This window comes from Mercenaria mercenaria, chromosome 12 (genome assembly GCF_021730395.1).
Source record: "Mercenaria mercenaria strain notata chromosome 12, MADL_Memer_1, whole genome shotgun sequence".
Lineage (NCBI taxonomy): Eukaryota > Metazoa > Mollusca > Bivalvia > Venerida > Veneridae > Mercenaria > Mercenaria mercenaria.
Window position 1 is genome coordinate 50,773,092 of NC_069372.1, and position 25,812 is coordinate 50,798,903.

Genomic DNA, 25,812 nt, shown 5'->3' on the forward strand with positions numbered 1-25,812 from the left:
TTGTTAATCCCCCGCCACAAATGGTGGGGGTTATAGGAATGGTCTCCGTCCTTCCGTCTGTCCGTAACATTTTTGTGTCCGCTCCATATCTCCTAAACCCCTTGAAGGATTTTTATGAAACTTTGGTCAAATGATCACCTCATCAAGACGATGTGCAGAACCCATGAGTCAGCCTTGTCGGCTCAAGGTCAAGGTCACAACTCAAGGTCAAAGGTTTGAGCCTTCCATTTTGTGTCCGCTCTGTATCTCCTAAACCCCTTGAAGGAATTTTATAAACCTTGGGTCAAATTATCACCTCATCAAGACGATGTGCAGAACCCATGAGTCAGCCATGCCAACTCAAGGTCAAGGTCACAACTTAGGGTGAAAGGTTTGAGCCTTCCATTTTGTGTTTGCTCTATATCTCCTAAACCCCTTGAAGGATGATCATGAAACTTGGGTCAAATGATCACCTCATCAAGATGATGTGCAGAACCCATGAGTCAGCCATGTCAGTTCAAGGTCAAGGTCACAACTGAAGGTCAAAGGTTTGAGCCTTCCATTTTGTGTCCGCTCTATATCTCCTAAACCCCTTGAAGGATAATCATGAAACTTGGGTCAAATAATCACCTCATCAAGACGATGTGCAGAACCCATGAGTCAGCCAGCTCAAGGTCAAGGTCACAACTCAAGGTCAAAGGTTTTAGCCTTCCATTTTAAGTCCACTCTGTATCTCCTAAACCCCTTTAAGGAATTTTATAAAACTTGGGTCAAATGATCACCTCATCAAGACGATGTGCAGAACTTTATGAGTCAGCCATGCTGGCTCACGGTCAAGGTCACAACTTAGGGTCAAAGGTTTGAGCCTTCCATTTTGTGTCCACTCTGTATCTCGTAAACCCCTTGAAGGATTTTCATCAAACTTGGGTCAAATTATCACCTCATCAAGAACTCATGAGTCAGCCATGTCAACTCAAGGTCAAGGTCACAACTGAAGGTCAAAGGTTTGAGCTCTGTATCTCCTAAACCCCTTGAAGGATTTTCATGAAACTTGGGTCAAATGGTCACCTCATCAAGACATTGTGCAGAGTTCATGAGTCAGCCATGTCAGTTCAAGATCAAGGTCACAGCTAAAGGTCAAAGGTATACCCTTTCACTATTCATAGCAGTGGCGGGGGATTTAGCTGTCTTTCAGACTGCCTTGTTTTGCTAGGTTTATTATAGCAATATTTTTTTTGAAACAACACAAACATTTTGATGGTATGTTGATTGTTACACTAGATGACTTTGATATTGATCTGAGATTTACACCATTTCATTCATAATGTAGGTACACTGGATAAAATTGAAAACCAATATGTTACAATAATATTATCATTCCCCTATGAAGTATTGACCTGAATGTACTAAAAGTCCTCGGTTACATTTCTTAGATACTGAGGCTGAAGAAAGTAAACACAGCAGTCCATCCAAATTCTCCATATTCCACATAATCATTTTGTTAAGGTAAAAAAAAAAAAGTTTTTTTCCAAAATGCTGTTGCTGTAATCCAGTATATTAATGTTGCCTCATTGTTTTGATTTTATCAAACAGAGATCCAGAAGAGGCCAGCTCTGATTGCTCTGACACCTGCACTTGTGTCAGCAAAGGACTGCTTGAAGCCAAAAAATTGTACTTAAACATTAGCTTGAGTATAAGATTTAGTGTGCATACAGTCAGGTTTTAACACAAACATGGAAACTTTGAATGAGATTGTTCATCGTCTGGCCGTCAGGTTTTAACACAAACATGGAAACTTTGAATAAACTTGTTCATCTTCTGGCCGTCAAGTTTTAACACAAACATGGAAACTTTGAATAAACTAGTTCATCGTCTGGCAGTCAGGTTTTAACACAAACATGGAAACTTTGAATAAACTTGTTCATCGTCTGGCCGTCAGGTTTTAACACAAACATGGAAACTTTGAATAAACTTGTTCATCGTCTGGCCATCTGGTTTTAACACAATTTTCATGGAAACTTTGAATAAGCTTGTTCATCGTCTGGCCGTCAGGTTTTAACACAATTTTCATGGAAACTTTGAATAAGCTTGTTCATCGTCTGGCCTTCAGGTTTTAACACAATTATGGAAACTTTGAATAAGCTTGTTCATTGTCTGGCCTTCAGGTTTAAACACAATCATGGAAACTTTGAATAAACTTGTTCATCGTCTGGCCATCAGGTTTTAACACAATTTTCATGGAAACTTTGAATAAGCTTGTTCATCGTCTGGCCTTCAGGTTTTAACACAATTTTCATGGAAACTTTGAATAAGCTTGTTCATCGTCTGGCCTTCAGGTTTTAACACAATCATGGAAACTTTGAATAAGCTTGTTCATCGTCTGGCCTTCAGGTTTTAACACAATCATGGAAACTTTGAATAATCTTGTTCATCGTCTGGCCGTCAGGTTTTAACACAATTTTCATGGAAACTTTGAATAAGCTTGTTCATCGTCTGGCCTTCAGGTTTTAACACAATCTTGGAAACTTTGAATAAGCTTGTTCATCATCTGGCCGTCAGGTTTTAACACAATCATGGAAACTTTAAATAAGCTTGTTCATTGTCTGGCCATCAGCTGGTTTTAACACAATCATGGAAACTTTGAATAAGCTTGTTCATCATCTGGCCGTCAGATTTTAACACAATCATGGAAACTTTGAATGAGATGTTCATCATCTGGCAGTCAGTTCAGATTTTAACAAGATTGTTCATCACCTGGTAGTTGGGTTTTAACACAATCATGGAAACTTTTAATAAGATTGTTCATTATCTGACAGTCAGATTTTAACACAATCATGGAAACTTTAAATATTTGATTGTTTATCACCTGGCAGTCAGGTTTTAACACAATCATGGAAACTTTGAATAAGATTGTTCATCGTCTAGCCGTCAGGTTTTAACACAGTCATGGAAACTTTGAATATTAGATTGTTCATCATCTGGCAGTCAGGTTTGAACACAATCATGGAAACTTTGAATAAGATTGTTCGTCATCTGGCAGTCAGGTTTTAACACAATCATGGAAACTTTGAATATTAGATTGTTCATCATCTGGCAGTCAGGTTTTAACACAATCATGGAAACTTTGAATAAGATTGTTTATCATCTGGCCATCAGATTTTAACACAATCATGGAAACTTTGAATATTAGATTGTTCATCATCTGGCAGTCAGGTTTTAACACAATCATGGAAACTTTGAATAAGATTGTTTATCATCTGGCCGTCAGATTTTAACACAGTCATGGAAACTTTGAATATTAAATTGTTCATCATCTGGCAGTCAGGTTTTAACACAATCATGGAAACTTTTCATAAGATTGTTCATTTATCTGGCAGTCATGTTTTAACACAATCATGGAAACTTTGAATATTAGATTGTTCATCACCTGGCAGTCAGGTTTTAACACAATCATGGAAATTTTGAATAAGATTGTTCATCGTCTAGCCGTCAGGTTTTAACACAATCATGGAAACTTTGAATATTAGATTGTTCATCATCTGGCAGTCAGGTTTTAACACAATCATGGAAACTTTGAGTAAGATTGTTCATCATCTGGCAGTCAGGTTTTAACACAATCATGAGAATTTTGAATAAGATTGTTCATCGTCTGGCCTTCAGGTTTTAACACAATCATGGAAACTTTGAATATAAGATTGTTCATCATCTGGCAGTCAGGTTTTAACACAATCATGGAAACTTTGAATAAGATTGTTCATCATCTAGCAGTCAGGTTTTAAGGAAACTTTGAATAAGATTGTTCATCATCCGGCAGTCAGGTTTTAACACAATCATGGAAACTTTGAATGAGATTGTTCATCAGCCAGCAAACAGACTTTCTAAACATGGAAACTTTGAATGATTGAGTACTGAATTATTTTGCTAGTCAGAATGTATGTCATAGATGTATAGGCTTAAATTGATATGGTCTGAAAGAATATCGGTCCTCTTACTGATAGGTGACAGATGTCCAGTTGTTACACAGTTTTATCTTTTCTAACTGGTGATTACATGTAATTACATTATATACTGGTAATTCATTTGTCTCCTAGCTGTCAAAAATTTATGGCATTGAGGAAAGGAACAGCTTGCAGGCATAACTTACCTCCCTTGTCATAACAAAATTGTTTCATGCAAAATGTGTAAATAATGTAAAGCACAAGTTGTCTCCCCTGTCACTAATGAATGATATATTAAATTCAGAAAAAAACACAAGTTATCTCTCTTGTAATAGCAAAAGCATTTCATCTTAAACAAGCGAAAAATATTGAATTCAGAAAAAAAAAGTTCCCTCCCTTGTCAGTGCAAATTTTTGTGTCAATATAAATTGAAATGAAATAACTTATTAAAAGGGCAAAAATTATAGTTTCAGTTCCAATCAGACATCTATTAAGGCATTTTATAAGCCTCATTTCTATATAATGGCAGCTATTTTAGGCTCAGTGATGTCATTATTCATCTTTACTGTTTAGGAAAACTTGGTAATAAATACCAGTAATAAAAAAAGATGATGTTCTATATCCGTAATATTTGAGAAAATTGCTTTCAATGAATTTCTTTATCAAAGTTATGAAAAAAAGATGATCTGTTGACCAAGGCAAGCTATAAACTGTACTCAGAAAGACACAAAACAAGAGTCAGGCCATTATTAGGGCTGAGTTCTCTTTTGACCATAAAGCTCTGCACTCCTCCAATATCACAGAGCAGCTATTCCTGTACAACCAAATATTTTCACATGACCAAAATCCAGCAAGATTAATGGACTGACTAGTTAAGCAACGATACTATGCATTTGCCGTACATTTTAATCTGAATTTTTGCAAGAACTTACGTGCAGGAAATAATTAAAAAGATTACACAATTTACCAAGTATCATTACCTTTGTAACTTTACCCATATTTAGAAGCTGCTTGCTCACTTGCAACAGTGCCTGCTAAAAACAAGTTGTATCATATAAATGCTGCATGTGTTTGTTTCTGAAAGGAAAGTTTCAGTACATTTGTATCGGCAAAATTTTATTGATCCTTATCAAAGAGGTTCTTATGATTTATTCATTCAGATTTTCTTCCATGAAGGGTATATTATTCATTAATAATAACACAGATTGTTTTTATATTGACATTTTCTTGGTGTACTGAATGAAAATAATGGAATTTGCAGTGTGCTAGGGTCAAAGTTCCAGAATCTTGAGGAACACCCACATGTTCAACCCAGCAGAGGTCCTAAAATTGTGGCTGAGTGGGAGAAGTGGCTGACATACAGCCACTTGTCTTTATACCACTGTCTGTTCGAACCCTGTTAGCAGTTTAGAATTCTTTTACTTGAGTATAAAATTACTAAATTTTGGAAGGTTAATGGTTCTACTATGCTAGACTGTGCCTGAAATATGCCTACACTGGCACTGTGCCTGCCCGCTCAACTCAGTGGGGAGAGTGCAGATATACTGATCACAGGATCGTGTGTTTGATCCCAGGGAGAAGCATAATTATGTTGTCCGTGATGATTTGGTAAAAGACATTGTGTCAGAAAGATTCATGTTGAGAAGTTAGCAGTTACTTACTGAGAGCAGGTTAGTACTGGGACAGAATCCAGGAACACTGTTCAAAGTAAACATAAGTAAAATTGGTACTGTTTAAATACAACACTAAACTTAAAGGTCCATTACTAAGGGAAAGTGAGTTGGCAATTTTTTTCATAGCCAGTGCATAGACTTCTGCAAGACACTAAATAATGAAGATTGGCAGGTCAAAATTTACAGAAGGTCTTTGGAACTCAAAGAAATGTATGTGTATTATGTTGAAATTTCAATGAATCGACAGAATGACCCCCCAGGTCTTTTTAACTTTCTTCATACTTCATAGAAAAATAATTGTACATATACTGCGATTTATTTCGAATTTCTACGTACCAACTTTCATTTTCCAATAAAATGAAATAGTTTCTGTGCTTTTTAAAAGAAATTAAAATGTTCACTTTCCTTAGTATTGGACCTTTAAAACAAACAAATAAACTGCCACTGTGAATATCCTTCCACCATTTGAAGCTGGAAAATCTGGAGAGTCTTGACATAGCCTAAATTGTGTTTGTGTAACACAAAAATAAACACTGAAACAAAATATAGAGTATGAATTGAATGGAAAATCGGGTCATCAGCCTAGTATAGAAAAAAATAGTAGAGACAGAAAATGACTGTTGATTGCATGTCGTTTCATCCTATTATCTTAAGTTAACATACATATATTCCTCCGATGTCAGTCAATATTAGCAAATAGATGTGCTGTATTTACACAAAATAGGAGACTTCTGGGAAAATTTAGTTGTTTGATTTAGGTCCGTCCATGAAGAGCACAGTCTGTATTGAATTATTCTGAGAATGAATTACTTTGCGTAATATTTGTTTATGGCATATTGTATTTTATATGAAATTGTACCATTAGCTGTATAGTGTACCACATATTATACAAAGATTTGGCTAGACCAACAATTTGTTCTTTGTTGTCATGGATATCTTGTCAGTATAATATGTGGCGGTACGAGTGCTGTCACGGTTTTATGCAGTGATTACAGAAAATACGAGAGGAGAAGAGAAAACATAGCCCTATTTTTATATTGTCAGACCCAGTGAGACTTTTTGCAACAACATTTACTTGGAAGAACATCTAGAGTCCTGTGTCTAATATCAGCTTGCTAATATGTAATAATTAAAGCCTTTTGTTGAGAAAATTGTGAATAAAAAAGCTAGAGACAGGCACCCTTCACGGGAGTTTATTGATACAATATAACTGTTAAATAATCAAGAAAATTCCAAGAAAAACCTGCCATGATTATATCTGGTGATTTTGAGGCTGCCATATTAAACTTTTGTAGTAGAAGGTGAAGAGGAAAGTAATTTTTATGCTCCACTTGAAGAAGAGGGGTTATAAAAGTGTTCTATTCATTGTTGGGCTGGGAATTCAGTGAAATTTTTAAAAGGTTATTTATCTGATTTTTTTTATCAGTTTCTGAATGTGTCCTTGACATTGGTTGATTTTAATTTTTTTGTACAGAAACAACACTAAGATTGGTCTTAACATATCAGGCCCTTGTTATCAAAAGGAGTGGAAACTGAAAGCTAACAACATTTCTTGTTAGTTCTGTGCATGTAGTAGAATAGTTATCTCTGATTCTAACAATTTATTATTTCTTTTTCTTTTCAGAAACTAAAGAAGAATTAGAAGAATTAATGAATGACATTAAAAGAACAGCAAATAAAGTTAGAGCCAAATTAAAGGGTGAGTAGTATTAGCCCATATCAGTCTGGACACCACTAATTCTGCCTTTGCGACCAGTGTAGATCATGATCAGCCTGCGCATCCATGCAGTCTGATCAAGATCTGCATTGTTTGCTATTTAAGTCAGTATCATTTTGGTAAGCACCCTTTTTAACAGTTAATGGTACTGTCCAAACTGAAAGATGGACAAGCTCATTGTAGAAATTTAGCAAGATAAGGGTTAGCTTTATGGTTATACAGAGGGGCATACGTTACATGTTTGATCCACAGACTTTTCTACAGTAAAATACTGATTGCCCGAGGTTGTATTAGAGGACAACCAAAATGTTCGAGTGATCCAAACATAGAAAATGGTTAGGGACCGTATGATTTGTTTCGAATCAGCTTATGTGTTTGGGCTATCTTTGCGTCGTGCGAATGGTGTTACGCTGTAAATGTCAATAGGGAGTCATTCACCTTGTGTCTCCGCATGATTCATCGATTGAAACATTGCCAGCAATATTCCCAGAAACTCACATAGAACAGGGTTTTGTTTTTATTTGTACTGAATGCCGTAACAACAATAAAAAGCTGTTACATAACCTAAATATATTGGACCATTGATGATGATCGTATTGTTGAAAATAGCATTAAACCGTATCAAACAAATTGATCGAACAGACAGGCGTCAAACTGAACAAAGTGCAAACATACCAGCACTTCAAATGAAATTGTGCAGGGAATTTCTATGGATTGTCCCAACATTCTGTATTGATTACATATATAAACAAAATTATTTTATGATGTAAGATTAATGGCGACTAGACGCAGTATCATTTTTTGCATCGCTTATTGTGAACACAATACGTTTAGTGAGTGCTTCTTGCTGTTACATAATTTTTATTGCCACCATAGATGCCATTTCCCTATACGTTTATGGATGCAGGTAGATTAGCAACTTGCCAGTCTTGTTGCCAAGATAGGAAATTTTGTCAAACACTGGGTAATATAGGTTAGCACAAATGGATGCCAGTTTACTAACACTAGATCTTCCTAAACAGTCAAGGTCGTTTCTTGAGATCAAAGGCATAATTGTTCAAAATGCTCCGCCAGTTTAATAATTTATAAATTTTTCAAGCAGTCTTGAAGTAACTTTTTCATAGCCCGTGACACATAAGAAATTTGACAAGATTGATAATGTGAAGGTCAATACCCAATGTGCAGTACATCATTCACAGGAGCATTTCCTTGTCATGTCACTGAATTAATATATTGATTTGCTCTGGGAAAATAAATACACCATACCCTTCTGCTTTGAATATAGAGGTACGAGGGTTGTTCCAGAAAATTCGGAACTTTTTTTATTATTTCAAAAATAAGCGGCACATCAAACAGTTATTTTAACTGATGTTATTTCAATGTATACTCGACAGGACTATAGACTTTAAAATTAAATATCTGTCATATTATTTGGATGGCAGTCAGTGCTAGTCCTTCACGTTCAGTTTTCCTCCTACAAAAAGAAGCGGCTTCCTTTTGAATTCATGAAACTTACCCGATAGACATATCACAGGATTGAAATTTATATCGTTGTTAACAGCAACATGTGTTGCATTATTACGTTGCATTTCAAGTTTCAAGCAGCACTATAAAGTTGGGCATTGTGCTCACTGCTACAAGTAGACACTGTCATTTATATGACTGAAAAATTGTTTAAAAAGTTGGTAAACTTGAACATACAAAAGCATACTGTCCATGAATTTGATTGATATAGTGTCCTGATCAGTGATGGTAAACCCAGTAACTTATCAGTAATAGATCCCTCAACTATTAACGTTTTTCATAGTCTGCACTACAACATATTTTTCCTCATATTTAACCTTTTCCTACTAATTTTTCCAGGTCTCCTTTTGGTTTTTAAATGTTGTGGTTATTAACTGACTTCAGTTGCAAAATCTTTGGGAAGACAGACCACTGTCTAATGCATTGTTCATTGGACATAACGCCTAAGTTATTTAGAGTTTGTATAGTTATGCCTCTTTTTTTCACAGAATAGGTAATCAGATCCAAGAGATCGTGAAAGCAAAATATAGAAATTTAGAACATCTTATGCCCCTAGTCATATAGCAGTTGAACTGTCCATAATTATGTCCATCCATCTGTACGAACTAGATCGATTACAACCTACATTAATGACCTGATTTAGTTCATTCAGACACTCACCTATACTTGTGGCAAGACTTATGTAAATGACCTTTACCTTCATATGACCTTCACCTTCAAACTTAAAACCTCAGAAAACAACATCTTTAGTCATACACCTAGTGGCATGATTTTGCGTTTTAAAAATGCATTTACTTGTTGTATACAGGTTTTACTGACTAACACAGTTTTCCTGTTCTAATGAAACTTGGTTAACTTTAACAGGTACCTTTCATTTTGCAGGTCCTCTTGTACAATTCAGAAGACCCATTATCTCCTTAAAAGGAATTCAGTTTAAATCTTAATGAAAGAAAAGAACTTTTAATGTAATTAAATGTCTGCAAAAGACATTAATTTTCAAGGAACAAACAGCATGAGTGATTGGAATGCAGTTAAAAAACACATTTCTCTCTTGAGCTTTCTTTCACTGCTTTGATTGTTTTGATGGAAGTCTGCATTAATGAATATTTCTTTTTATCAGTTGTTTCAAGCATTGATGATATTTTCTTGGAATATCAGCCTTAAATAGTCTGCTGGCGGCAAGTGATTCTGTGACAAGGGCTGATCAAGACTGATCATGGTCATGCACAATATTAGTGCCACCCCCCACCCCGGAATATTAATGAATTCACAGTATTAAATATTAGAATCTCGCAATTGTCACTAGGTTTTTTTTACAGTACCAGCATTGTATCAGTTTTCTGATAGAAAAAAAATCACCCTAAAATGTGTGAACAAGTAGCTTTGATGCTAAAAATTAAGTTTTGAAACAGAGATTTTGTATTCCTTCTGGGAGAAAAAGACAAAACAAAACCTAAAGATCAAAAGAATGTTCATCAATCTCCCTTGGCAATGAGTTATTTCATTAAAGATCTATTTTCAAAATGTTAATACCATCTCAGAGGACTCTCTCATGTTAATATGTTCGATACTGTTTTAATGGATCATATATTGATGTAATCTGCAGTAACATTATAGTTACATTTCCCTCAGCCCCATAGGGTAATAGATTGTGTAAACTTTAGCATTTAAGTCAATGTGGTTTCTAGAGGATTAGTATCAAAGGTGTTTAAGTTTAGCCTGCTAAATTTCTAAAATGGACTGGTCCAGCATTCAATTTGAGCAGTATCATTTATTATTGGAAGGAGTGTTCATGGAAAATTTAATTGTTGAACAGCGAACAGTGCAGACCACGATCAGCCTGTATGGATGTGCAGGTTGATGTCGCAAAGGCAGAATCACTTGCCGCCAGCAGGCTAAGACATAATCTTAAATTGTAGAAAAAAAGACCACCCATGCTTCCCTGAGAATGTTTGACAAAGGAGTAAGGTCTGTATTGCAAAGGTCAAGGTTACTGGCAACTTAAACTTAACCCTAAAAGTGCTGGCAAGAGCATTCAGTTTTTTCGAGCATTCGTCACTGGATATTGGTGACAACTCGGCGGAAATCAGTGTGTTTAACACATATAACCAGAATTAATAGTATTTAACGAATGGTGTCTCTAAGACAGAATGTGATGTATCTGGATAGCTTTTGTTGAAAATGTGACTTGTGTGACATTTAGATAAAAAAAAACAACAACAGAAAACAAAACAAAAACACCCTGAAGTATATCATTCTAATTTTGCTTTTTAACAATTGTCTTGCGAAAATTGAAGAATTTCTTGCAATATCAGACATTGCTTGTTAGGAGGCTGATATTAGGTGGGTGAGAAAAATTTGCAGAAAGGTTACTCGTTAATCATGTTACATAACCTTACCCAAGTCCAATTTTCTGTAAAAGAAATGTCGCTTTCATCAGTGGTATTCCTGGTTATTCCTGTTTCGTACTTGCTCGGCTTTTTTTGTAGAGAAACAATTAATTCCTTACAAGTTTGCTTTAAATGCAAATCAATGCCGACAGATTCTGTGCAATTTTTTGCAGAATTTGCAAGTACGATTGAATAATGAATATAGAAAAAAAAGCAGATAGTTTGCATGATTGTTACAGTATTGATTGAGCACATTCTTTGATATCCTCTCCAAATAGTGCAGGAGAAGAGCTGTATTTTACAGAATGAAATGCAGATTAAATCAAGACAATTTCTCCATAGTTTTTTGCAGGCAATCTAAATACAGAGCTGTTACTCCCTTTTCTAAAATGATTACAGTGAAGCATCAGGTGCAGAACACTTTATAAAATTCAGGGAAAACATTTAATTTCTTTGGGACAAAAAATTTCTTTGTTTTCAGTGAAAACAGCTATTTCATGGGGATAATTGTATGAAGGTTTGAACAGAAAGTGATTGGGACTTTTACTTGTTCGCTGGAATTAAGTTTTGTGGATTGACTCGACCGCGTAATACATGAAAATTTGTCCCCACACAAACCTTAAAGGCTCATAATGTATTCTTTAACGAATGTGGCTGCCACCTTTTTCATCATAAACATAAAATGTATCAATTTCTGGTTAAATCTTATTTCTGATAATAGTTTTCTCTAACATCTGTCAATGGTTTGAATATTGAATACCAATAGCAGAAGGTGTTATTAAATATGTTGGTTTTGATTACCTCCCTTTAATGCTCAAACTGTAAACATGTGCAGTATTAAAAATAGCACTTTTCCAACCACGTGATTATGCGTAACATTTATTTGGACAGCTGTTTCTCCAGATTTTAACACAAAATTTAAAGCCTTTTGGAATTTTTGTTATTTTGCTGTATAACACTTTACATATAGAAAGTATGGTTAAAGCTAGTCACCCACAGTTTGGGTGAAATTTTTCAACATGTTCATTTCCACCAAGTTTGGCATAGAATGCATATATGACACTAAAAAATGATAAAGTGGGTGAAAAATAAAAGTTAGATATTGGTTAAAGATGCAAAAAGAATGTAAGTGCTTACATTCTTCCTTAATAGGGGTTTCATGAAGGGCCGAGGAGGGGAGCGGAGATTTCACTTGCTACAGTGGTCTGAAGCCCCGCCTTATCCTGCAGCATCGGCCATATATGACCATTTCGTGTCGATTCGCCGTAAAACCTAAGTCACTTATCCTGCAGCAAGTAAATTTCTAAATGAAAGGGACCCTAGACCCCCACTGTACCTTTGCAACTTCGAGATTAATGAAACCCTTGCTTAAATAGTGATACCGTATGCCTAAAGAGCATCTCATTTCCATTTTGTACAGATTGTAAGGTTTCAGTCATTATTAAGCATCATTTGATTACTGCACTGGAAGTCTAGCAAGCTGCAAAAGTAGGCACTATATAAATGTAGGTGGAACAGAATGTCTGTAAGTCAGTGATATATAGCCACAGAACTCTTTATACCAAATCATTTTCAAGGACAAAAATGGTGTATATTTCTGCAGTTTACTTCTTTTTTTATACATATACTAACAGCATAGCTTTTTCGGTATTTGTCGGTTGACATATTTTAAAAAAAAAATTGATTATTGACATTGCAAGTCACAAGCAGGTTATAGGTCAGTGGTATAATTGAGCCCTGCATGGCTCAGGACAACTTCATAATGGCACCAAAACTGGATTTTCCAGGAAGTGGGCTTGAAGTCATAAGTCAGATAAAAGCAACAATGAAGTAGTAAAGTTAAAGCTAAATAAAACAAACCATTTTCTGAGATGTTCTGATTCATTGCCGCCTTGAGTATTTTCATTTGACGCTTTTATGTAATGATACTTGTATTGAATGGAGAATGATTTATTTGTGTACTTAGAAGAAGTTTCTCCAATAGGAACTTTTGTAGTATTGGAAGTTAATAAATTATTATATCTCCCCCAGGAGACATATTGTTTTTGCCCTGTCCGTCCATACGTCACACTTCATTTCCGAGCAATAACTGGAGAACCATTTGACCTAGAACCTTCAAACTTAATAGGGTTGTAGGGCTGCTGGAGTAGACAACCCCTATTATTTTTGGGGTCACTCCATCAAAGGTCAAGGTCACAGGGGCCTGAACATTGAAAACCATTTCAGATCAATAACTAGAGAACCACTTAACCCAGAATGTTGAAACTTCATAGGATGATTGGTCATGAAGAGTAGATGACCCCTTTTGATTTTGGGGTCACTCCGTCAAAGGTTAAGGTCACAGGGGCCTGAACATTGAAAACCATTTCCGATCAATAACTGGAGAACCACTTGACCCAGAAACTTGAAACTTCATAGGATGATTGGTCATGAAGAGTAGATGACCCCTATTGATTTTGGGGTCACTCCTTCAAAGGTCAAGGTCACAGGGGTCTGAACATTGAAAACCATTTCCAATCAGTAACTAGAGAACCACCTGACCCAGAATGTTGAAACTTGATAGGATGATTGATCATAAAGAGTAGATGACCCTTTTTGATTATGGGATCACTCCGTCAAAGGTCAAGTTCACAGGGGCCTGAACATTGAAAACCATTTCTGATCAATAACTAGAGAACCACTTGACCCAGAATGTTGAAACTTCATAGGATGATTGTACATGCAAAGTAGATGACCCCTATCGATTTTGGGTCACTCCATTAAAGGTCAGATCACAGGGCCCTGAACATTGAAAACCATTTCCGGTCAGTAACTTGAGAACCACTTGACCCAGAATGTTGAAACTTAATAGGATGATTGATCATAAAGAGTAGATGACCCTAACGATTTGGGGTCACTCTGTGAAAGGTCAAGGTCACAGGGGCCCGAACATTGAAAACCATTTCCGTCAGTAACTTGAGAACCACTTGACCCTTAATGATGAAACTTCGTAGGATGATTGGTCATGCAGAGTAGATGAACCCTAACGATTTTAGGGTCACTCTGTTAAAGGTCAAGGCCACAGGGCCTGAACATGAAAAACCATTTCCAATCAAACTTGATAACCTCTGACCCGAATGATGAAACTTCAAGGATGATTGTTCATGCAGAGTAAATGACCCTTATTGTTTTGGGGTCACTCCGTTAAAGGTCAAGATCACAGGGGCCTGAACATTGATAACCAGTTCCCATCAATAACTTGAGAGCCGCTAGACCCAGAATGTTGAAACTTCATAGGATGATTGAACATGCAGAGTAGATGACCCCTATTGATTTTGGGGTCAGTCTATTAAAGGTCAAGGTCACAGTGGCCTGTTCATGTAAAATCATTTTTTGGAAATAACTTGAGAACCACTTGACATACAATGTTGAAACTTAATAGGATGATTGGACATGCAGAGTAGATGACCCCTATTTATTTTGAGGTCACTTGATCAAAGGTCAAGGTCACAGGAGCCTGAACAGTGTCTTGAGAACCACTAGGCCACGAGTGTTGAAATTTAGCGGGATGACTGGACATGCCAAGTAGATGATCCCTATTGCAGCCAGCCATCAGTGTCTCTTTGACTTTCGCTCCTGACCCCTATTGACTTCTTGCCTATAGGACTTTGCATTGGGGGAGACATGCACTTTTTTACAAAAGCATTTTCTAGTTTAGTTTATACTAATTCATTTTAGCTCGATTGTGATGAAAGTTTCTAGCTTATTTGAACAACTTCCCCATGATTTCCAGAAAAAAAAAGTACTGTTGCCATACGAAAAGGCATGGTCATGATCCCACTTTGGTTATAACCACGACCGCTGGTTGTGTGGCGAACTTCTTAACGACTTGATACTTTAGACTTATTTGCCCTACAAATGATGTTTTGCTTGTTTTCGTCATACAACTTTTGAGTATGAATTTGATTAACTCTCTGTCAGTATGATCCAAGAGATTCATTTCCTTATTTCTGACATGTCCGCCCCCACATATCAAATCAGAGATGAAAGAGGGAAGGGTAAATAGTTTTATTCATAAAAAAACATGAATTGACTTCCAAGATTGCATGACCTGTCACTGTATGAAATATTGGCAGTTGCTACAATATTACATGAAAGCATTCTTCCTATATTTGCCTGACTGTTAAAGGTATCCATTGCTCATCTTTCGCTGTAGATAATTACTTCAAATGTAAGAAAGTCCCCATCAAATGTATTTAACTTTACTAGATTTACATATAATTTGCATGACATTGTGTAGAGCTACATTTCATAATTAAATGTTTCGCATTGACAAACCTTTCAGTTTTTCAGTAAATAATAGTACATTTTGTGCTGTATTTAACTATTGTACTAATTTAAAACTAGTACTGTTAATATAAGTAGACTTCTTTATTTTATGTTTAATATATAGAGATTTTATGTAGTAATTGTTCATAATGTACAAAGTTTCAGTCTGGTATACCTTTAATATTATCCAACAGAGATACTTCTGTTATTTTGAGAACTGTCAGGCAGTTAAAATTATCCAAGGTTAAATAAGAAATAAGATATCCCAAACAGTGATTTGTCTTTGAATAAGATCATTGTTTGGAGGTCAGATGTGAAAGAATTATATCACAAGGGTGCAGTCCGCATAATGCAATACTACATTATCTCTTTGACAAAAATTTATTATTTTCCATTCTTACAAAATAAAGGTTACATAATTATGTACATGTCTGACGATATCCACCAGGTATTTTCCTGTTTTGTTTGGTTTTATTATCCAGCGTGTCTCTATGCTGTTTGACGCTATGACATTATAATTGTAACTTACCAAAAGTGATTTTATAGCATAATAACACAGCTTTGGCCTTCTGCATTATAAAAAAATCAGGTTGTGTTAGAATATTGCCTTAAGTCTATACAGTTTATGGTTGTCTCTAGTCAAGATAATTTAGATTTTGCCTGAAGTGCAGACAGTTGGGTTACCTAAAAAGTTGCCATGCTTCCAGACTGTCTATGATCCCAGAATTCCACACAGTTTAGGATTTGCTTAAGTCTGGAGGGTTTATGGTTTCCAGAAAATTAAGCAATCAAGGGTTGGTTGACAATTTAGGGATGCTTGAAGTATGGTTTCCAGAAGATTAAGCAATCATGGGTTGGTTGCCTTAAGTACAGACAATATAGAGATGCTTGAAGTATGGTTTCCAGATTTGTTGCCTTAAGCACAGACAATATAGAGATGATTGAAGTAAGGTTTCTAGAAGATTAAAGAATCGAGTGTTGGTTGCCTTAAGTACAGACAATATAGAGATGCTCAAAGTAAGGTTTCCAGAAGATTAAAGAATCGAGTGTTGGTTGCTTTAAGTACAGACAATATAGAGATGCTCGAAGTAAGGTTTCCAGAAGATTAAAGAATCGAGTGTTGGTTGCCTTAAGTACAGACAATATAGAGATGCTTGAAGTAAGGTTTCCAGAAGATTAAAGAATCGAGTGTTGGTTGCCTTAAGTACAGACAATATAGAGATGCTTGAAGCATGGTTTCCAGTAGATTAAACTATCAAGTGTTGGTTGCCTTAAGTACAGACAATGTAGGGATGCTTGAAGTATGGTTTCCAGAAGATAAAAGAATCAAGTGTTGGTTGCCAAGTACAGACAATATAGAGATGCTTGAAGTATGGTTTCCAGTAGATTAAACTATCGAGTGTTGGTTGCCTTAAGTACAGACAATATAGTGAGTGATGCTTGAAGTATGGTTTCCAGAAGATAAAAAAATCAAGTGTTGGTTGCCAAGTACAGACAATATAGAGATGCTTGAAGTATGGTTTCCAGTAGATTAAACTATCGAGTGTTGATTGCCTTAAGTACAGACAATATAGAGATGCTTGAAGTACAATGGTTTCCAGTAGATTAAAACTATCAGGTGTTGGTTGCCTTAAGTACAGACAATGCTTGAATTATGGTTTCCAGTAGATTAAAGAATCGAGTGTTGGTTGCCTTAAGTACAGACAATATAGAGATGCTTGAAGTATGGTTTCCAGTAGATTAAAGTATCGTCAGTGTTGGTTGCCTTAAGTACAGACAATATAGAGATGCTTGAAGTATGGTTTCCAGTAGATTAAACTATCGGGTGTTGGTTGCCTTAAGTACAGACAATATAGAGATGTTTGAAGTATGGTTTCCAGAAGGATGCTTGAAGTACAATAGTTTCCAGTAGATTAAACTATCAAGTGTTAGTTGCCTTAACTGTACAGACAATATAGAGATGCTTGAAGTATGGTTTCTAGAAGATTAAAGAATCGAGTGTTGGTTGCTTAAGTACAGACAATATTGAGATGCTTGAAGTACAATGGTTTCCAGTAGATTAAACTATCAAGTGTTAGTTGTCTTAAGTATAGACAATACAGAGATGCTTGAAGTACAATGGTTTCCAGTAGATTAAACAATCAAGTGTTGGTTGCCTTAAGTACAGACAATATAGAGATGCTTGAAGTATGGTTTCCAATAGATTACTGTAGGCGTACATTTATTAGCGCGGCAAAAATTTAGCGCAAACGCAATTTTTGGTGAAATATCTAATTAATGCGTGGACGTGAATTAGTGCTCTCGCGAGACCGCTAATTTCTAATTTTAGCGCAGTCCGAGATGAGGCTCTCGGAGATTTACGGAGATTCACGAAGATTTTCGAAAATAAACTTAACCGTCAGCAATTTTTATGTAATGTGTTTCTGCTGTAATAATACGTTATACTGATTATGACATCAACTTTTTTCACTATTAGCGGGCAAAAGAAAGTACGATTGATTTGAAATTATTTACTTAAGTGTTACACCGTAAATCTCTTGAAAATGCGATAATTGGTCAGTGAACGTATTGTGAATACTAGTTACTTCTAGTAAATATCTGATGATTGATTAAAGTCTAATAAAATTCAGTTTTCATTTGTCATTCCAAAAAGAATCAGTCATGACAGGGTGGCACCTTACAGGTCTAATGGACGCAATCGAAAAAATCCGTTAGCTAAAAACTTTGAAACATGTACCAAGTATGACTTTAAGATAGTGTGCCGTGATGATACTTGTATTTTTTTAATGATACTCTCAACTGTGATGTAGATTTATGTTTACGTACAGTATATAAAGTATAATATTGCCTAACTGTGTTGTCTTCTTGTATTTAATTATAATAATCTGCGTGTTTTATATTCTCTATACTAGTTATAATTGCTGAAATAAAACGAGATTGTCACACATTTTAATCATTGAATCCCCTTTGTCCTTCATGCATTGTGTCTTAATACAAACGTTCACACCTTTCCGTAAATGAGCGACTGCAACAACGGACATGCCCAAAGGTGATATGGAAATCGATAACAACTTGATCAAATGAGAAAAAACACAAACTACAAGCTTAAATATTTTATTTTGCATGATCATATATTTAAAATAAAAATATGAACAATAAACAGGAATATCATACGAACCTTAAAATATTAGCAAGCACTACTGTATAACTAGTGCAAACTCTCAAGAGTATTTACTTGCAAAAGATCGAAGAAAACATCATCGAATGAAAATGTACATGAAAATGCTTGGACAAATTAATGCACGGACATGAATTAGCGCACGTGCAGTAGCGCTTAAAGCGCTGTTATTAGTACACCGCTAAAATAAGTAAGCCTACAGTAAAAAATCGTGTGTTGGTTGCCTTAACTGTACAGACAATGTAGAGATGCTTGAAGTATTGTTTCCAGTAGATTTAAGATTCGAGTGTTGGTTGCCTTAACTGTACAGACAATATAGAGATGCTTGAAGTATGGTTTCCAGAAGATTAAACTATCGAGTGTTGGTTGCCATAAGTACAGACAATATAGAGATGCTTGAAGTATGGTTTCCAGAAAATTAAAGATTCTGGTTTCCAGAAGATTAAAGAATCAAGTGTTGGTTGCCTTAAGTACAGACAATATAGAGATGCTTGAAGTATGATTCCCAGTAGATTAAATAATCGAGTGTTGGTTGCCTTAATTGTACAGACAATATAGAGATGCTTGAAGTATGGTTTCCAGTAGATTAAACTATCAAGTGTTGGTTGCCAAGTACAGACAATATAGAGATGCTTGAAGTATGATTTCCAGTAGATTAAATAATCGAGTGTTGGTTGCCTTAACTGTACTGACAATATAGAGATGCTTGAAGTATGGTTTCCAGAAGATTAAACTATCAAGTGTTTGTTGCCTTAAGTACAGACAAAATATAGAGATGCTTTTAAGTATTGTTTCCAGAAGATTAAAGAACAGAGTGTTGGGTTGCCTAAAGTACGACATATAGAGATGCTATGAAGTAGGTTTCCAGAAGATTAAAGAATCGAGTGTGTTGGTGCCTTAACTGTACAGACAATAGAGAGATGCTTGAAGTATGGTTTCCAGAAGATTAAACTATCAAGTGTTTGTTGCCTTAAGTACAGACAATATAGAGATGCTTGAAGTATTGTTTCCAGAAGATTAAAGAACAGAGTGTTGGTTGCCTAAAGTACAGACAATATAGAGATGCTTGAAGTATGGTTTCCAGAAGATTAAAAAATCGAGTGTTGGTTGCCTTAAGTACAGACAATTAGAGATGCTTGAAATATGATTTCCAGAAGATTAAAGAAGAGAGTGTGGTGCCTTAAGTAAGACAATATAGATGCTTGAAGTATGGTTTCCAAAGATTAAAGAATCGAGTGTTGGTTGCCTTAGTACAGACAAAATAGAGATCTTGAAATAGATTTCCAGAAATTAAAGAAAGAGAGTTGGTTGCCTTAAGTAACAACAAAAAGATGCTTAAGTTGGTTCCGAAGATTAAAGAATCGAGGTTGGTGCCTAAGTACAGACAATATAGAGATGCTTGAAATATGATTTCCAGAAGATTAAAGAAGAGAGTGTTGGTTGCCTTAAGTACAGACAATATAGAGATGCTTGAAGTATGGTTTCCAGAAGATTAAAGAATCGAGTGTTGGTTGCCTTAAGTACAGACAATATAGAGATGCTTGAAATATGATTTCCAGAAGATTAAAGAACAGAGTGTTGGTTGCCTTAAGTACAGACAATATAGAGATGCTTGAAGTATGGTTTCCAGAAGATTAAAGAATCGAGTGTTGGTTGCTTTAAGTACAGACAATACAGAGATGCTTGAAGTACAATGTTTTCCAGTAGATTAAACTATCGAGTGTTGGTTGCCTTAAGTACAGACAATATAGAGATGCTTGAAGTATGGTTTCCAGTAGATTAAACATTCAAGTGTTAGTTGCCTTAACTGTACAGACAATATAGAGATGTTTGAAGTCCAAATAGCTTAGCATTGCCTTTAGTCAAAACAGTTTTAGTTTGCCTTTTTGCAGACAGTTAGGGATGTCTTGAGGAAGCAGACCCTTGATAACAGTCAGCATTTTCCGTTCGATTATGTAGTTTCCATATGCATTCAGCATTCTAAAGCTGATATAAAAAGAATTTTCTATTGTGGTTGAATGATGCCCAGATTGCACATGTAGAATATGTAATTGCCTGGAAATTACGGATTGTCATTACATGTCCACTACCTTAAGGTAGTTCTGCACGTTTGGATCGAACTTTTTTCTATAATGTAGAATTTGATTAAACTCTGATTTTTCATAATTTCAGATTATACCTAGAAAATTCAGCAAATAAAAAGGATAGGGTCGTGTGCTTGATTTTTTGCTAGATTGATTTTAAAAATTTGGACCTCACGCATATTTTCATAATGGAAGTCTATGGAAAAATCATATCTTCCAAAACATTTTCGCGAATAGAAATTTTCCTACAATGTAGATTTTGATGAAACTTCTCACAGTTGTAAATAAACATATGGCCTATAATTTGGTGAAATAAAATGAATAGGTCCGTGTGCTTATTTTTGAGATATTTGACCATGATTAAAGTGAACCGACAATTTCTAGCTAATTTTAAGACATTATTTTGAATTATTTAACGTAAATTATGTTTTAATATCTTATTTTGACTCTAGAAATATGGTAACAGTGTCATTTTAATAAATTTACTCACAGGTTGTCAATAATTCATAAAATGATTTTCAATTCCGTACGCCGAATCCGGGCTTTATTCTACGTTTTCCGGATAAATGACGTTACGCCATTACTTCCGGTAAATCAAAAGTGCAGAACTACCTTAAGTACAGACTACTTTGTCATCCTAAGTCCAGATAGTCCATTATTTACCACCAGGGTTTCTGCAAGTCCAGTGCCTTAAGCCATGGCAGTTTAGGGTTTCCTTAAGTCCAGACAATTTAGATTTGCCTTAAGACCATACAATTCGGGTTTCCTGAAATCCAGAAATAAACATTTTACTTAAGTACAGACAATTAGGGCAATCCTTTAGAGCAGACAGTTGTTCTATTCCTCAAGTCGAGACAGTCTAGCATGCCTGATTCCTGACAATTTAGTTACCTGACAGAAATTTGCTTTCAGAAAAATCAGCAGTATGATTCTTTTCAAAGTTAGTCTTGAAGAATGCTGAAATAACCGATGTAACCTTGTCAACAGGATTGTTGTTCGACAATCTGACTAAAGTACATCTCCTATTACGCTACGCATAGGATCTGAAAACGACCTATTCATTGCCTCGTTCTGACGGCCCTTTCACTAGCCAATCAGAGCCTAGCTTACAACATCTTGCAAATCTACCTGTAGCTTTGACTTTTGATATTTACAATTCTTATGTTGTAATGTATCAAATAGCCGGTTAGCTCAGTCGGTAGGCCACTTGCTTTGTAAGTGAGGGGTCCCGGGTTCGAGTCCTGGAATAACTGCATATTTTTCTTACTCTTTGACAATCGAACAAGTCGTCTGCCCGGCTGTAGTATGTCCATGGATTCCATGGATTTCAGCATGGTCTGTTGTCCATGGAGTATTGGAACACATATCCATGGACAAAAACTGTGTATCCCTGGATAAAAATCCATGCCTGTCCAGGGACAGTGGCCATGGACAATGTCCATGGCATCCATGGCCAGTGTCCAGGGCATATCCATGGACAGTGGCCATGCCATCCATGGACATTGTCCAGTGTCTAAGCCATCCATGGATGGTGTCCATGCCATCCGTGGACTGGGTCCATGCCATCCAAGGACCTGTCATCATGCAGCACTTCTTAGCCTAACCTGGCAATTGTGGCTTGAACTTCCTACCGTAACAGGGCATTTGTTCAAATCTACATATCAGACAAGTGGATGTCTGGTTAAGAATGATAAATATTCACTTAGCTTTAACTAAAAAATTAAACTAAAAGATATATTAAATATAAAAATGATTTAATAGAAAGTTATGAATACAACAAAATCATTTTTGGAGTTATGTTGGCTCAATATAGGTGGCACTAGAATGTCTCTTATAGCTTTGCTAAAACCATCACCAGGGTCAGGAACGTCATTCCAGCCATTTCTGAAATTGATATAAACAATTCATATTAATAATTGCAATTAAAATGTTTAGACAATACAATATTACCTATGTGAAATGAAAACTCTAAATCCAGAATGAATTTGCAGTTACCATTTAAATGTTGAATCAAAACCAATTACTTTATAACTGGACACTGAAATGAAAATAAGAGCACAATTTATGGGTACTATCCCTCATCTCAGGAAATGCTTATTAATAATGATGACAGACAAGCTTAAAAATTAATTTTAGAATTCCGTACTGACAAAAAATTAATGTCATAAAATGTTGATGGAATTATCAGCCTGTCAGTGAAACCTTATCCCCAACAAGATAAATTAATACATCATCAACCTTTTATAGAAATAAATATACTAGTGTAAGTGTTTGCAAATATTTACTTACAGTTTAGTGTTTGATGGGGTCTCTGTCTGTGATCTCATTTCATCCAGTAGCATAGTCACTAAAGCCATCAAATATCTCTGATTACATCATTTCATTCATACATGTTGAAGACAAATGCTTCTAGTAACTAAATATGTACACTCTTGCATCTGCAAAGTAAAATTATAAGATAATGTTTAGACTTCTTGTAAGCCAAAGTGATTGTAGAACTAATTACAAGAAATGAATAATAGAAAACTGCAAGAACTATATGCATTAAATAAACTGTTGCTACAGAAGCATAATTATGTATCATTCACATATACCTTAAAAAATACCTGTATTTAGCTGTAACCAGGTGAAAGTTTAAGCCGCTGAGATGAATAAAGTTCCTGCTTCAGTCTATTTATTTTAGTTCTATGATATATAGATTTAAATTATATTTTAGTTCAGAAGTTTAATGTTCTTACCTGATATCTCTCTAAAAGCATTTTAGAATTTCAAGGTACAAAATTATTTAGCTCCATTCCATTTTGCCTCCAACATCTAGAACAAAGCACTTCCTGTTTACATTCAAATTTTTGTATTCATGAGCAATATTCCTTGGTACAGTATAGTTACTGAAGGGAATATCTGGAATGTTCTTAAAATATATATACAGTTCATGAGAATTTTTCCATTTATTTGCTCACAGAATTTGCAAAGATCACAGAAAAAAATAAAAAAGTATTGGGATTATTTCTTGGGACTACATGTGTAAAACGGCTTCAGAAGCCTGCATTTCCATTGGTCTTTATCTTGGTCAGAATCTCTAGATGTTATCAGCTATCTCTGTGTGTTCATATATACAACGTACAGTACACATTGAACAGCAGTGTATTACTGGCTGTAAAAGCTAGATAATTAATCACTGCCTGGATTATCAAAGGCATAGACTAATTCAGTTTATAATATGATGAGTTTACATATATGAGCATAATTTCATAACAATTTCTTTGACTATATGACATTTAATCCTTATGAACTACTGTATTTTTTTTTGGTGCCATTGTTTGAGATGTTCATTAACAAACTGAAAGAAATAAATAGCTTATATAGTGGGATATATTTTCAATGATGTATGATATCTTGTTACATCAACTGTCAAGATGAATTAATAAAATGATATAATTCTAATTTACATATTTTTTTAATATGCAAAATGAAAACATTTTATTTAGTTACATTCCTTGTTTCATTTCAATTAATTTGAATACCTATATGACCATAAAACTAAGGACAGTAATGAATTAATAATTTTTAAAAAAAAATCCCATTTTTTCGACTTAGAACTTTTTCTGCCTTATTCATCAGAGAATTTCTAAGTGTGAACAGAAAAGCTGACCATGGACCATGTCCATGCTGCTATTCACTTTCCATGGACAATGTCCATGATATCCCTGCCTTCATCCCTGGACAACTGTCCATGGATTCAGCTTTTCCATGGAAAAACTCCTAATTCACCTGGATATCCATGCTCTGGCCATGGATATCCATGTTTTAACCATGGATAAAAATATCTGGCCATGGACATTCTACAGCCGGGTGATTGGGTAACATAAAAATAGCAATAATGGAAATCCAAAATATACAGAAGACGAATGTGAATGGGTCGTTCTCAGATCTTCTTTTAGAAGATCAAGCACTTTAGTCAGATTGGTTGTTCGACAACTTCCATGTGTCAAATGATTCCTGTAAACAAGTATATCCATGTAATCATGAAAGATTCACATGAAATATTTATGGTCACTGGTGACACATGTCTACAGATTTTCACAGCCTTAATGAAGGGTTTAATGATGCAGAAACTGTAAAATTCAATAAACAGTTCCCAGAACCCATGCTTGTCACACGATCGTAAATTCTTTATTGTTTTGCTTTCTGTTCTGACGTAGCTCAGTGGTTAGAAGGTAAGAGTATAGTATGAGAGGTAGTGGGTCTGGTCCCTTGTTGAGACGATCATTTTCCCGTGATGATTTGACTGAAGACAATATTTCTAAATATTTTGTGTTTAACATAAACTTTAGATTCATGTGGGGAAGTTGTCAGTTTCTGGTAGAAAACAATGTCAATACACTAGTTAAGTTGACAACAGCCATTACGTTTAACTGGAGTACTGATGAAAACTTTCCACTTCTATGACATTTGAATATATATACAATAAAACAGGCATTATTAAGTAACAATAGTAAGGCCATGTTTCAAGAGTTCTTTTGAAAGTTTTTTTTAATTTGGACTCTTAGAATATTAATTATTGGTTTAGTAATGATGTCATAAAAGAAGCAGTGGTTTGGAGGGGTCGGATACATGACCATCTCAGTTGAGAGGCTAATATTTTTTCTAATAAACTTCGAGCCAGAAACTTATTCACTGTGATGAAAACTTATTTCTATTTGTCTGCAATAAAGTGTGTTGGCTACATTTGTCCAGGGTATGAATACTGTTCCTTTTTCTGTAAAAGTGGACACAGATTTGTGGGGGAGTGGGGTGGGACACTGGGGCATTTGATTAAATGTTTCAGTTCAAAATTGGGCCTTCTTACAAGCAGTATCTTACCCACCCAGGAAGTTTTGTTGATTGTTAACTTCATTTAAGCTCAGTAATAAGGCTATCGTGCGTAATGTCTATCCCGAATTGTCTGCAAGACAGTAATTTCACCTGTTGCAGACTTTCATCATTTTTTCTCTAATAATGCTCTCCTGGAACTCAATTGA

At 35.4% G+C, this 25,812-nt stretch overlaps 1 protein-coding gene and 1 long non-coding RNA gene across 3 annotated transcripts in view; one reads left to right on the forward strand and one right to left on the reverse strand.

Moving 5' to 3' along the window:
- The window catches only part of LOC123534828 (syntaxin-like), a 101,793-nt gene that overhangs the window by 37,842 nt on the left and 38,139 nt on the right, over window positions 1-25,812 (forward strand). For both annotated transcript variants that reach the window (XM_045317262.2, XM_045317261.2), the window contains exon 4: window positions 7,215-7,289. In XM_045317262.2, the coding sequence (XP_045173197.1) occupies window positions 7,215-7,289 (75 nt within the window). The remainder of the gene's footprint in view (window positions 1-7,214; window positions 7,290-25,812) is intronic.
- Window positions 22,527-23,192, reverse strand: LOC123549195 (uncharacterized). The gene is made up of 2 exons (XR_008366489.1): window positions 23,081-23,192; window positions 22,527-22,675 (listed from the first exon to the last, which is right to left on the reverse strand). It is a non-coding gene; the product is annotated as an uncharacterized LOC123549195 (long non-coding RNA).